Genomic DNA, 14,610 nt, shown 5'->3' with positions numbered 1-14,610 from the left:
TTCAAACAAAATTACTAATATCTTTGTTATTTGTGCGTTTATGTTTATAGTTCATTATTGAAAAATGTCACATTTAATGTAAGGAAGCTAAAACTGTATGAACTTTCATCTAATTACGATAAAATATTTTTAATTTTTTTAATAAATTATTTTTAGATTTTGAAATTTTATAATCTCATTTATTTTGCAAATATCCAGACAATCTTTGCTTTTTATGTATAAATTAGTTAACATTGACCCTATTTACCCGAATGTATCATAAAAATCAATATATTCAAACCTAGTCATCATCCCCATTGCTTTTTCGATATGATAGTTTTCCTTGTAATTTCATTATACAGGGTGTCCCGTAAATAGTACGAAATTCTACGGTTTTTAAGTTAAATTGATTTTGGTACAAAATACAAAAATCCCTACCTTCAGTGCAGTTTAGTCATGTGCTGAAAAATTACATAAGCGTTAACTTACAAATTTTTCTACCACAAAGTTTTTTTTTTCAAAAAACGGGACTAATGATTTTTTTTACTGATCTACGTTTCAATATCGAACTATCGATATATCGTCCATAAAAATATTAGTAATGAATACTTACGCTATTTTTAAATGATAATGTTGATATTTCGATTTACCTATCGATATTTTATCAACAGCCCTAATAAAGACACCGCCGCCGACTTGATCTATCAAAAATAGTATGTATTTAGGTATTAAACAAAATTTCTGAAACAAGGTCAAAGTTCATTAACTTCGTACTTCCGAAATAGAATAAAACAGAATGTTCTGAAATTTTATTTATCAATTTTAATTTTTTTTTTTGATAGCGTTTGCTTGAGCTCATCTATACTAATATAATAAAGCTGAAGAGTTTGTTTGTTTGTTTGTTTGTTTGACTGAACGCGCTAATCTCAGGAACTACTGGTCCGATTTGAAAAATTCTTTCACTGTTAGAGAGCCTATTTATCGAGGAAGGCTATAGGCTATATATTATCCCCATATTCCTACGGGAACGGGAACCACGCGAGTGAAACCGCGCGGCGTCAGCTAGTTTTTAATATAGCTATGCGATTTCTTGTATTGGATACATAAATGTCGCGGTGGCTTACAGACTTCCCAATATATTAAACTATAATTAAAGATGAAGAGATAAAAAAATAAATAAAAATATTAGATATACTGAAATCTAACATTTAATAAACTTTTCTAATATATTAACATATTGACCCATGAGATTGATACAATTATCTAAAATCATATTTTTACTAAAACTACACAATTTGTCTAGATCTACATTTATACTTACAAGTCTATCTTTCACCATTGGCATTATAAATTCTATTAAAACCCTATCATTAGAACAAATGGCTGCAGAATAAATTAATCTACTTATATCTAGATTTTTGTTGTAATAATACTTTACTACCATCAATAAACCATAGAAATTGAAACTTAGACCTTTCAAATCAATATACAAATCTTTATTTAGTCCATGGTTATTTATAAATGCTATTTGATCTCCAGAAAGTTTTACACCTCTTGAATTTAAATATAAATTAATATCATCAAAAGTAAATGGTACAAAGTCAATATCATTTGATGGTAGAAAAAAACCATACTCTGTTATCAATTTTAAATTATGACTGTCTCCGTAGCATATAAAAACTTGTGTATATGGATCAAAATTATTCTTTGTGTAAATAGAAAAGCGTACATCAGAAAATATATCTTCATTTAGTTTTGTTAGTGGTAAATTACCTAAATCTTTATTAATGATTAGTTTTGTCTCATTCCTCGCATTTGGACTGTGGTTAATCATATCTAAATATGGGCACAGTGATATTTTAGTATTATCGTTAATGAGAGACAAAATGGTACTACTTAAGTTTTGTGAGTCAATAAGTTTAGTTAAATCCATGTAAACACATCGAGTGTTGACAGTGAAATATGCCCATTCATATCTTGATAATGTGAAATATGATCCCAAATTCTGTACTTCAATATAATTACATGTTGTATTTTGTAAAACTTCACTAAAAATATTAAAAGAGGTTACAATAATATTTTTTTGTTTTGTTATCTCGTTTACAATTTCACTATCAATATGGCATATCATTTCATTTGGCAGAAAGTATGGGACTGTGTATTCTTTGGGTAGACTTTCTAAGTAAACGTGCCATTTGGAATTAACACCTTGTGCTCTTAAATGTATAAGATAAAATGCCATCAATGATTGGAATGAAACTTTTTGCTTATATTTTAAAAGACAGGAAATTTTGTTCTCTAAAAAAATTCTACAAAACAGGACATCCATTAATAAACTAGTCACATTAATAGTTAGATTAAGGGGTAGGTTCATCAGCTCTTCACCAGCAGAAATTTTCTTTTTTGTTAGGAGACCTCGCCCTGTTGTTTCGAACATGGCGAATACGAGTTTCTTACTGCTACGCAGTCCATTGTCCGACAACCAGGTGTTCAATAAAATTGAACTGTTTTCGTTGTTACACGTGTAAAACTGCACCAACTTCTTGCGTCTTCGTTTACGCTGCGTCCTCCCCATGTTTATAAGATTACAGGGAAAGTTTCTATTGAAAAAGTTTCATAAATTATTGGTTCAATCGTTGTCATTTTAGCTCATATCATACACGTTAATGTCCATATTAATTAATTTTTCATTCAGAAATCACATTTGTTGATACGTATAAAAATCAAAACAAAAATATTTTTTTTTTTTTTTTTTTTATTTGTCCCCAACTTTGGGACAGGCAAAGATCGTTGACCATACAGCCTGTTCAGACGTCAATGGAGTTCTTTCTTGAGTTTGTATTTTATTAGGCATAGCCTTGTCTATCGTGTGTTATGTTATAGATTTTCTTCTATAAATATTAATCTTTGAAGATTCATCTGATTGTATTAATAAGTATAAACTTTCCGATTTCCGATTGGTCCAATCCAATCTTGTAATGTCATATTTTTATCTTTAGAGTCTTATCTGTGATGTATTGTATCTTTGGGATTGGCCCATTATTTTCTCATATTTGGTAGGTATTTCCGTGATGTCAATGTCAAAGTCTAACTCTAAATAGTAAATCGTAAATCCGTGATCAAAATTAAATTCAAATTTCTTGAACTGTGTTAATAATAAAGTGATATAAGTATTTATAATTTAGAGGATTTTTTAACAAATCTTGCAATGAGCGCGGCAGGTCTTCTATCTTTTTGTAAATACTGATTAAGTGATCAATCAGCATTAGGCGCTGTATGCCGAATGATGCACAAGAAAAGAATATGTGATCTAGTGTCTGAGATTCATTGCAATTGCAGAAGTTACATGATGATGAGTCAATTAATTTTAATCGATATAAGTGTGAATTAATGCGGCAATGTCCAAATCTTAACCTGCAAATTATTGTATAGTATTTTCTGTTCTTATAAATTGTATCTTTACAAAACCACGGCTTTTTATTTATATTATCTTTGAAGTTATACCACAATCCTTTATTTACATGTTCAGGGGAGTTCCTTATCTCTTGCCATTCATTTACAAATCTATTTTTTAAATTGTTATGAATATCTGTATATGGGACGGCAGCGCAACTTTTGTTAGTTTGACAGTTTTGTATGTTGTAATTTGATATGGTTTTTGCTAAGAAATCAGCATTTTCATTGCCTCTCACTCCTGTGTGTCCAGGAACCCAAACCAAAATTATACAAATTCCATTTAAATAAAGCTGATGAATTTTATTCCTAATTTCATATAATATATAATTACTTTTAGCATAAAGCCTGCAACTGACTAGAGCCTTAAGAACACTCATACTATCGCTTGCAATCGTCCAATATGAAGTGTAGTCTTTATGATTTCCAATGTATTGTAATGCTGACAGAATTGCAAGTGCTTCAGCTGAAAAAATGCTTGTACTGTGATCAATTTGCTCACCAGAGCCTATCTTTGACTTGCTATCATAAATTGCTATTGAAGTATTGTTATCATTCTTTGATGCATCTGTATATATAATTCTGTGATTTGGCCAATTTGAAATCTTATCATAGAATGTCTCTCTTGAAGTAACAGAACTATCTATTTCTATATTAATATTAAAAAATTTGGAATCATAAGTTCCATCAAAGCATGGCCAGTTAGTTTCTGTTCTGTGAATATTAAAGGTTTCGAGGAACTGTAAATACTCAGATAAACCATGGAGCAAGAATGAGGAATTTGTGTTCAATATTATTGATTCGGCCCTTTTAAGATTCTTTAACAAATTATTGGATTTTAATGAGTATATTTTTAACAAAAATTTATTTTTTAAATAATTAAATCTAGCACATAGAGGAGGAATATTGCATTCTATTTGCAAAATATTAATTGGAGTTGTTTTGAAGGCTCCTGTAATAAGGCGTAAACTTGAGTTTTGAATGACTTCAAGCTTTTTTAATAAGTTTTTATTGAAAGCATAACATAAATAACCATATTCAAAGTGACTACGGATTAATGACTTATAAAGTAAAAGTAAAATTTTAGGATCAGCTCCCCAATATGTTTTGGTCAGTGATTTCAAAATGTTCAAAGCTCTAGAAGCCTTGACTACTATGCAATCAACATATTTGTTCCATGACATATTACTAGTTAGTAATATACCCAGGAACTTCACTTCCAATGCTGCCATTATGCAAGTATTATTGTAATAAATGTGTGCTAAAGGGAGGGTTCTTTTTCCAAAAGTAACTACTTTGGATTTTTCTGAATTGATATTTATATCTAAGTAGTTAAAATATTTTTGCAATTTGAGTAAACTCAGATTGATTCTGTTTGTTATTTGGTCTATGGAATTTCCAGTTGAATAAATTACTAAGTCGTCTGCAAACTGTAGATTGTTGATGTAAGGATCTAAATTTACATTTATTCTATGTATGTAAAGTATAAATAACAAAGGACTCAATATTCCTCCTTGACATACGCCTTTAGAAGAATATTGAGGACCATACAAACTGTTATTCCATTTAACAAATACTTTCCTCTCATACAAGAAGCTAAATATCCAATTAATCAATTTTTTAGGTAATCCAATGCTGGAAAGTTCATTACACAGTATTTCCAAATTTACATTATTAAATGCTCCCTCTATATCAAGAAATACAGAGACCATAAGTTTTTTTTGGGCTATTGATTTCTGAATATCAAGTTGTAATAAGCTGATACTTTCTTGAGCAGATTTTCCTTTTCTAAAACCAAATTGGTTTTCAGGCAAGATAGAGTTTGTTTCGATGTAGTATTCAAGACGTTGTTTTAAAAGCTGTTCAAATATTTTACCAACACAAGACGTTAAAGTTATTGGACGGTAAGAGTCTTCGTGAAATTCTTTTTTGTGAGGTTTTAATATTGGTATCAAACAGTCAACTTTCCAATCTTCAGGAATGAGATTGTTTGTCCATAAGTTATTAAAAATGTGACACAAGATTCTCAATACATTATCATCCAATTTTTTTAATAAAATATATGGAATACCATCTAAACCAAATGCTGTGTCTCTTCTGTAATGTATTGCTGTTTTTAACTCTGTAACTGTGAATGGGTTTAAGAGAAAGCTGTTGGTAGGATTAATAGAATTGTCAACAAAGTTTAATCTATTTATATTTACATAGTCAGGAGTATATTTATTTAAAAAATTTAAAACCCACTCTCTGTCATTGTTGTTAAATTTTTTTTTATAAGAATATGTTTTATTAAATTTTTTCATAAATGTCCAAATTGTTGTTAAAGGAGTGGTGCGATTAAAAGATTGACATAACTCATGCCAACTAGCTTCTCTTTCCCTCTTTAAAGTTAGTTTTTTTAAAGCTTGTAATTTTTTAAAACTTAAGTAATTTTCTTGTGTTGGATCATGTTTAAATTGTATGTATGCCTGCTTACAGTTTTGAACAGCGTTGGTACATTTGTTATTCCACCATGGAAGACACAACTTTTTTTTAAAATTATTTGGGTATTTTTTATGTATTTTTTTTTTTGGGGTAGATTTTTGCACAACTTTATGAATTAAGTTAATAAATTTCATATATGTATCCAATGGCGAATTTTCCTCCAAAATAAAACCTGAAATCATGTCTTGCATTTCTTTATTAAAGATATCCCAATTTATAGTTTTATAGTTGGGGAATTTTGGTAAATTGTGACCTCCTCTTATATCTTCAATATCATTCTGTCGTACTAGTACATTTAAAATTACAGGCAAATGATATGATCCAAGAGGGTCATCATGAACAGACCAATTACAATTCAAAGCAAGAGATGGAGAAACAAGAGATATATCTAAAACATTAGGGCGCCAAGATAGCGAGCCAATAGTTGTCAGCTCCCCGTTATTTAATAAGACTAAATTGTTATCATCAATGACCTCAAGAAGATTTCTACCTCTACTGTTAATATCATAACTTCCCCAAACTGTGTGATTAGCATTAAAATCGCCACCAAGTATGAGAGGCTTTGGAATATTTTTAATTAATGAATCTAAAATACTTCTGTTAAAATTAGCACTAGGTGGGCTATAAAAACTAATAATACTTATTTCTTTATCATAAATCTTAATTCCTATGCATATATTTTGATGATCATTGTCACAATAAGTGTTTATATTTGTGTATGATATACTTTTGTGTATAATGATTGCGACACCATTATGTTTGCTGCCTATATCTTTTCTTTCAATATTGTAGCCCCTGATATTCAATTTTTTTTCTGGCTTAAGCCATGTTTCACATATTAAGGCAATGTGAATGTCATGTTCATATAAAAATTGTGTTAAAATATGTTGATTACATAGCAAACTCTGAGCATTCCACTGAACTATGTTAATATAATCCATTATTTTTTGGAAGATGGTTTTTTACTGAATGTTTCAAGGAGAATGTTTTTTATATTATTTGTACTAATTGGATTATTATCTGTTTTTGTTGCTATGATTTTAATGATTGATTCTACTAATAAATTTAAAAAGGTGTCAGACTTGAAAGCATTTTGTAATTGCTTATTTGGATCATTATGTAAGGGTGGAAATGACTTTTCATTGAGTAAATCTGAGTACTTAACAGCTCTCGCCTTTATTTTATTTTCGTTAATTTTATTCTTTTTAATGGGACACTCTGCGGAGACTGCTATGTGGTTGCCTCCACAATTGCTACATTTAGCATTGGTTTTATCGATAGTACAGTCCTTGAAATTGTGATTTTCTGTGCAAATACTGCATTTTACTGCATTTTTACAATACTTTGCAATATGGTCAAATCTTAGACATTTAAGGCATTGCTTAACAGGAGGTATATAAGGACTTACCTCGTGCCTCCAAGAATCCAAATGAACGTAATCTGGTAGCTGGGTGGCCGCAAAAGTGATTGCTACCGTCCCTGTAGGCTGAAATGTATATTGTTCTGATGACTTAACTCTTGACATTAATCTTCTTACTTGAATTATGTTGCATGTACTAGCTAGTAAATTAAATATTTCCTTATTAGAAAGTGTAAGAGGAACTCCCCTTAGTACACCTGTGACCTCGGTAGCAGATGCCGGGATACTAGGATTTAAGTTCAGATGTTTGTGGAATTTTTCATTTTGTATAAATACATTGGCATTATTTGCAATATCAAATACTATACCTACTTTAAATTTATTTATTGTTTTTAGATATTTCACACCGTTAACACAATACTGTCTGATTCCAGACGAAATATTTAGTTTTTCTTTTTCTCCTATGGGGTTTTCGGAATTATTGCTGGTTAAAAATACAATATATTCATTGTTGCGTGTATTTTCGAAGTATTTACGTATATAATTGCTGGATTTGAAGGGAGTAAATTTTTCCTGCTCCATTTCACAGTCACTTGAACCGCCACTTGGAGAAGGCGAAGCCTCTTTTTTTCTCTTAAACCTGGAGCCCCCCATGATAAGGGGCTCCCGAAACTTAAAATTTGGTCTAATAAATACTTTAAAACAATTTATCAGAAAATTATTTAAAAAGATGCGCCCACTTAGTTCAAACGTTCCCGCGCTTTTTTTTCTTATTCCAAAACAAAAATATTAAAACATAAAATGAGAATGACATGACATGACCGTGACAATGACAATTAACGATAACACGGGCCAAAAAGACGTACATCACAGACTACTAATCAGTAGTCTTTCAAGAGTAAATATGTTCCTTGCTTTCAACCATTAAATCAATGAAATATTAAATTATTTCATGGTTTTAATGATTAATTTCCAGTAAGTAATCAAGACATTGCAAGCAAGTGGAACGGGAAACACTGCGGTTATATTCTTTGATTGTCAGTGTCATATTAGATAGGCCAAAAGATTAAAACTTAGAGCCACATAGTCAGTTTAAAAAAACAAATGTCAATTTCATTTTCATTCAAAAATAACGATTATTTACCGGTTTCGATTTTCGCCGTTGTTCATTTCATTGTGATTTGTGTAAAATTGTAGTGATAAATTATCAATATGTCTCAACAAGTTAAAAACTCAATCACTCTCCGAGGTTCGGCGCAAATAGTGTGTGAATATTTGAGTATGTTACATCTTGTTTTTGTAGTTATACTGTTCCCATAATTTTAATGTTATCGATAGCTAACAATTATTTATATATTCATTAAAATAAACAAAAATCAATCTTTATAAACTACTACAAACAACAAATTATGTTTAGATTACACAATTACTAGGGAAGAGTACCTGAAACCTAAGCTTTTTCTTCTATTATTACTTAATGCATACTTTATTTAAATCACTACCTCTATTATTAATGAATTTATCTAAGATTTGATCCTTGGCTCCAGACTAAGCTTTATATATCTGTAAAAGTGTGTAAGTGCACAAAAATCTTTTTGTTATTTTAAATTATTATACCTTAATTTATGCAACTCATCAGTATCAACCCATATTCGGCTCACTGCTGAGCTGGAGTCTCCTCTCAGAATGAGAGGGATTAGGACAATAGTCCACCACGCTGGCCCAATGCAGATTGGCAGACTTCACACACGTAGAGAATTAAGAAAATTCTGTGGTATACAGGTTTCCTCACAATGTTTTTCCTTTGCCGTTTGGGATATGTGATATTTAATTTCTTAATATGCACAGATTTCTTACACTCAAAAAGACTATCCACCACCTGTCTTCAAAGAACCTCGAGTTGAGTACTTCAGCAGGGCTATTCTGTAACAATATTTTGTGTAAATCACAAGTGCAAGTTTTGAATTCACCTGTATCTCTCTTTGTCTAACACAATACTATAGAAAGTGACAGATAGAGGAGAATTCGAAATACGCACTTGCAGTTAGGCAAAACATCGTTTCAGAATAGCCCTACTGGTCATATTGGCAGGAGAGAAGGCAATAACTAAAAGAAACTTATTCTCACTGCCAAATTGGAAGAAAAGAGACCTGGAGGATGTAGCCTGATGCGTTACTTTAATCCACACCACCCTCAATACAAAAGTACACAAAGTTCTACATAACATGCAAAGCCAAGCCACCTGGTGCAACAGGGGTTACTGATCTCAGCAATGAGGAACATAACATGAGAAGGCATGTAATGCCAAGTAGTTGACTATAATGTTCTTTTTATTATTTTTCAGAATTTGCAATAAACTCGGTGTTGTTCCAAAGAGGCCTCTATCCACCAGAGACCTTCAAAGCAGAGCAGCAGTATGGAATCACATTACTATTGTCAGAAGATGCTCAAATTAAAAACTTTCTCACAAATCTCTTAACTCAGAGTGAAGGTAAATATTACTGTAAGTGTGACCGTTTATCTAAGGCCCCAATTAATTAATTATGGGTCTAAGATGGTATAGTCAGTAACACTGTCAGCATGGTAATTATGTATCTTAACTCTTGGTGTTAATGCAAAACATGAGCAAATATATGAAGTGGCAGATATTATTTCATGTTGCAGTCCATGGTTATTTATAGACTGAAAATTTTTAATCTGAATTTCAAGAAAAAAAGAAAAGATTAATTTCACAGATCACACCAGTTAATCTGGGTCTGATTTGTAAACTGTTTTCACCTTTGATCACCTTTCCTTTTGGGACCCCCAACATATTTAGTGACTAGATAAAGATATATATTTACCAAAAGGCAATATTGGTGCTGCATGATTGGTGTGCTCAATTTAACAATGATTGGATGAGTAGTTAAGACTCTAGTCACTAGAGTCTGTGGTTAGATATGTTAGAATGTATATGTACAGAATATATGATAGTAAAATGTAACATGTAGTTTCACCTGCATAATTCCTTTTCTCGTAGGAATATAGCCTATTGCACTGTGTACCTGTTTACCTTGGTTCTGTAGTTTCCAAACCTATTCAATGCAAAAAAACAATCAAATTCTTCCTCTTTAAATTATTATAAAAATATTAATTCTAACATTTATGACCTACTAGCTGATACCGCGCGGTTTCACCCGCGTGTTTCCTGTTCCCGTAGGAATACGGGGATAGTATATAGCCTATAGCCTTCCTCGATAAATGGGCTATCTAACACTGAAAGAATTTTTCAAATCGGACCAGTAGTTCCTGAGATTAGCGCGTTCAATCAAACAAACAAACAAACAAACTCTTCAGCTTTATAATATTAGTATAGATATTAATATTTATATTCCTTTTCAATAAATTTCCAGAATGGATAGTAAACAAAAAAGTAAGCAAACTTTCCCTCATAATAGTCAATGTGGCAAACAAGGAAGTATTGGAGTGCTGGGATTTCAACGTCCAATATGAAGATGGTGATGCAGAGTTATCTAAAGAGATGAAGGAGACTGTTGGTTCCAAAGACTTGAAGAAGATCCAGCAAGAAATAAGAGATGTTATGTTACAGGTATATTTATAACCACTGATACAAAAAGAGGAGTCTTATGTTTCTGTCTGTTTCTGTCTGTAACCATGTAACAATGATTTAGTTGCAGTTTATTTTTATTTATAAGCTGATTTTCCAATGATGGAAATTATATTTTTACCAAAATTAGTTCAGTCTACAACCTATCTGGCACACATGAATTGAAAATTAGTAATGGATTTTATAATTTTTAAATTAACTCAGGTCTGGTCTGGTGGTAGGCACTTTCATTTGACACCCCATGATAAATCAAACAGTTCCAAATATATTCCAGATTCGAAATTATGCAATTTTTCATCCCAACTTCTGCCCTACTATCTTATAAAAACATATTGGCCGTTGTTTACTTAGGTTGTTTACGATGCAGTCTAAGATAGAATTGGCCAATACCATCAGATGATATTGTAGTCAAGGGCTAACTTGTAAAGAAAAAAAAGAAGTACAATATAATTTGTTTTTGTTTATTTTTCAGGTAGCAGCAACAATATCATACTTACCGTTCCTCGATTGCCGATGCTCATTCGACGTGTTGGTGCACGCTAAAACTAATTGTGATATCCCGGAGAAGTGGGCGGAGGCAGAACCGGTGGCCATTGCCAACGCACAGAATGTACAGTTGAAGACTTTCTCCACCAGCCTACACAAGATGGAGACGGTTGTTAGTTATAAGCTTGTGGATTAGGTAAATTCAATGAAGCACAGTTTATACAAGTCTCATTGGCAGATGACGTCAATCTACCATCATCATCATGTCTTCTTTTCCTTATCCCACTTATGTGGGAACCATTTCCATTTGTAAATATGTGCAAAGAAATGATAAAAAGGTAATCTGTCAGTCTTAACCAATAATATAGAGAGGAAAGATTTTTCGTTTGTTTCGAATAATCTCCGAAACTACTGGACTTGGCAAGTTTGTTGATGACACTCCTATGACATTCCTCGGGTGTGAAATAGTACGCGCGGGGCATCGCTACCCCCCTCTCGGCCTGCGCGGACCATCGGGAGTGTCATCGAACGTATTTGCCAGGCTATACTAAAATGTTTTTGGTTGAATTTTTATTCCGCGGAACGAAGAAGTCGCTCGCGTCATCTAGTATTTAATAGGGTAGTTGACTCATATTAAATTAATTAATATTATCACCCACTGCAGGACATAGGCCTTTTGTAGGGACTTCCAATTATTATAATTCTATATCAATTAATAAACGTTAAGTCTTTTAAAACTCAATTTAAATGTCACGTATTTTTTCAAAATCTCCACACGCCAAAAACGCTGTCGTCCATTTTGTGACGTCACAAATACCCTTGATGTACTAAACGTCGAACTAATTGTTAGCTAATATTTTTGTCAAACACTCCGTTCGTATGGGATTTATTGTAGTGACGTCATAAAACAGTTGAAATATAGACTGTCATGGCCGACATTCGTTTTGTCTCGTATTGTCAAAAACATATTTAAAAACTAATATTTTCATGTAATCATGTCTTGAAAAAAATATGAAACAATTTTTTTTAGTCTAGCAGAACGTTATTGAACTATTTAAGACTATTTAAAAAACGTGTCAACTAGCCTATATAAGTAGGCTCTTGCTCAGCCTATTTTAGATCATGATTACCTGGTATAGGATGGAAGTTAGGCTGTTATATTCAGTAACTTTCTTAAAAACAATAATTTGAATGACGTCATCGGTCAGATTGTTAAGAGAATGTGTTTCATTGTTAGTTATGTATAAGTAGAATGTTTTAGATGTATGGTTTTACTTTTAGTGCAGCATTAGATTAGTGAACTGTTCTAGATTTATTTGATGCCAGTAATTTGTTCCAAATTATCATCTAAAAGTTTTTTTGATCATCGGTAAAAGTAGTTATTTCTGGATAAAGGGCATGTACTTTATTTTATGTATATCTGAAATTGGGAGCAAAGTAATCGAGCCGCCTGAGCCACATTGAATTAACAGGGGGCCTAATGGCAGTTTGATACTGTAACTGTCACGTAACGTAAACGCGATTTCCTAAGGAATTGAAACAGCGCCATCTAGTGGCACTACTGCACAACAGTTTCAATTCCATATAAATTTGTGTTTACGTCAACGTGATAGTAACAGTATGAAGATATTGAAAACTCCCACTAGGCACACAGATACTTTTAACGACTATTTTAACGTTTCCTGTTAATAGTCAAATGCTTGGTAGGATGACATTTTGATTCTTGTAATACCTCGAAATCTTGCGATTATTTTTATCTTACCCTTAATTTTTAATTTAAATTATCCATTTATTTTATTATTATTAAAATCACTGTATCTTCTAGTGGCAGTTTTCAATGTTTTCATACTGTGACGATCGCACAAATGTAAACGCGAATTTATATGGAATTAAAACAGTTGTGCAGTAGTACCACTAGATGGTGCTGTTTCAATTCCTTAGATTTTCGCGTTTACGTTTACGCGATCGTCACAGTATCAAACTGACACTAGGCACTCTGGACTGAAGTGGACCTACAATACTTGTTGTAGTGTTGTATGGCTACTCCCATTATATTGTAAGTTTCCCATACAAATTATGTATAATTGTAGTTAATATGTGTATATAGAACTGTGATAGTATTTTAAGTTAAATAATAAGCCTTTTCTAACAATTATAACTCGTGTGATTAGTCACTGTCATAACTGTATAATGACTAGATGAACGTAGCTGAATCTAGTAGTAGGGGGGAGCTCTAGAGGTGATTTTGGGATTTACTCAAGTGTAGCAGATGAACATAGGGTGGATTAGGGTAAAGTGGGTAGTTACAAGCTTTGACTATTTTGTTGGTAATGCTGTGTATCTCAACACAGAAGTCTTGGGTTTTCCAATCCACAGATTCCCACAACGCTTGAGTAAAGTCCCATTTAGCATCATGGGCTCCCCTTCCCCTCGGCTTCGTGGTCGGTTTATATTTATACGATGGACTGCAAGCCTTACAACAGCACTTTTGCAGCATTTGTTTAAATGTTTCTTGAGTATTTTTTGTTTAATATAATTTGTAGTTGGTATGTGCATGACATGGGGTACCGAAGTTTTACCAATATTCTTAACAGAGTAAGGCCGGCCATAGACGAACAGCTTGAAGCAATCAGAATTCACTGCTTCAAGCTGCGACTGCATACAGTGTGCCTAGTGGGAGTTTTCAATGTTTTCATACTGTTACTATTGCGTTAACGTAATACGCGAAAATACAATAGCAATTTCGTTCACTTATTTCAGCTATTTTAACAAGAAATTAGTGAACCGCTTTTCGTAAAAATTAAATGGGACCAATCTGGAAGTAACTATACTCTTTTAAACAAACAAGTAATTTTCAAAATTGGTTAATAAATGACGAAAGGTAACAGAAAAAAATCATAGTCGAATTGAGAACTTTTTCCTATTTTATCCAAGTCGGTTAAAAATATAAATTGCCAACTGCTCGAGCATTTAATGGCAGCTTCATGCTGTTGACTCTTGAAAGCAAGAGCGGTCTCTGTATGTAGATCACTAGCTAACTGGTCGTGTATGGCCGGCTTTAAATTTAAACTAAACTTGCGTTTTTGAGTAACATTTGGGGTGTTTTGATTATGTAGTTCACATTGAATTTTTAAAAAGTTGAATTAAATATACAAGATTTGAGTAATTTGTTTTTTTATTTCAACAAATTTTTTTTTTCATGCAAACTGTTAAACAAAATGTATCAATGTAATAGCGCTTT

General features: G+C 32.1%; 2 protein-coding genes across 2 annotated transcripts; one reads left to right on the top strand and one right to left on the bottom strand.

Annotated features, from left to right (window-relative positions):
- Positions 1 to 1,169: 1,169 nt before the first annotated feature.
- On the bottom strand, positions 1,170 to 3,061 carry LOC112058142 (SET domain-containing protein 4). The gene has a single exon (XM_024098828.2). The coding sequence runs from the start codon at positions 2,552 to 2,554 to the stop codon at positions 1,181 to 1,183; it is 1,374 nt and encodes a 457-aa protein (XP_023954596.1). The 5' UTR covers positions 2,555 to 3,061; the 3' UTR covers positions 1,170 to 1,180.
- A 450-nt stretch (positions 3,062 to 3,511) lies between these two features.
- Positions 3,512 to 14,535, top strand: LOC112058143 (mitotic spindle assembly checkpoint protein MAD2A). The gene is made up of 4 exons (XM_024098829.2): positions 3,512 to 8,555; positions 9,621 to 9,767; positions 10,669 to 10,865; positions 11,356 to 14,535. Exons 1-4 carry the CDS (start codon positions 8,489 to 8,491, stop codon positions 11,563 to 11,565), a joined length of 621 nt encoding a protein of 206 aa, XP_023954597.1. The 5' UTR covers positions 3,512 to 8,488; the 3' UTR covers positions 11,566 to 14,535.
- Positions 14,536 to 14,610: the final 75 nt, after the last annotated feature.

This window comes from Bicyclus anynana, chromosome 7, assembly GCF_947172395.1.
Source record: "Bicyclus anynana chromosome 7, ilBicAnyn1.1, whole genome shotgun sequence".
NCBI lineage: Eukaryota > Metazoa > Arthropoda > Insecta > Lepidoptera > Nymphalidae > Bicyclus > Bicyclus anynana.
This window is presented reverse-complemented; position numbering and strand designations above follow the sequence as displayed.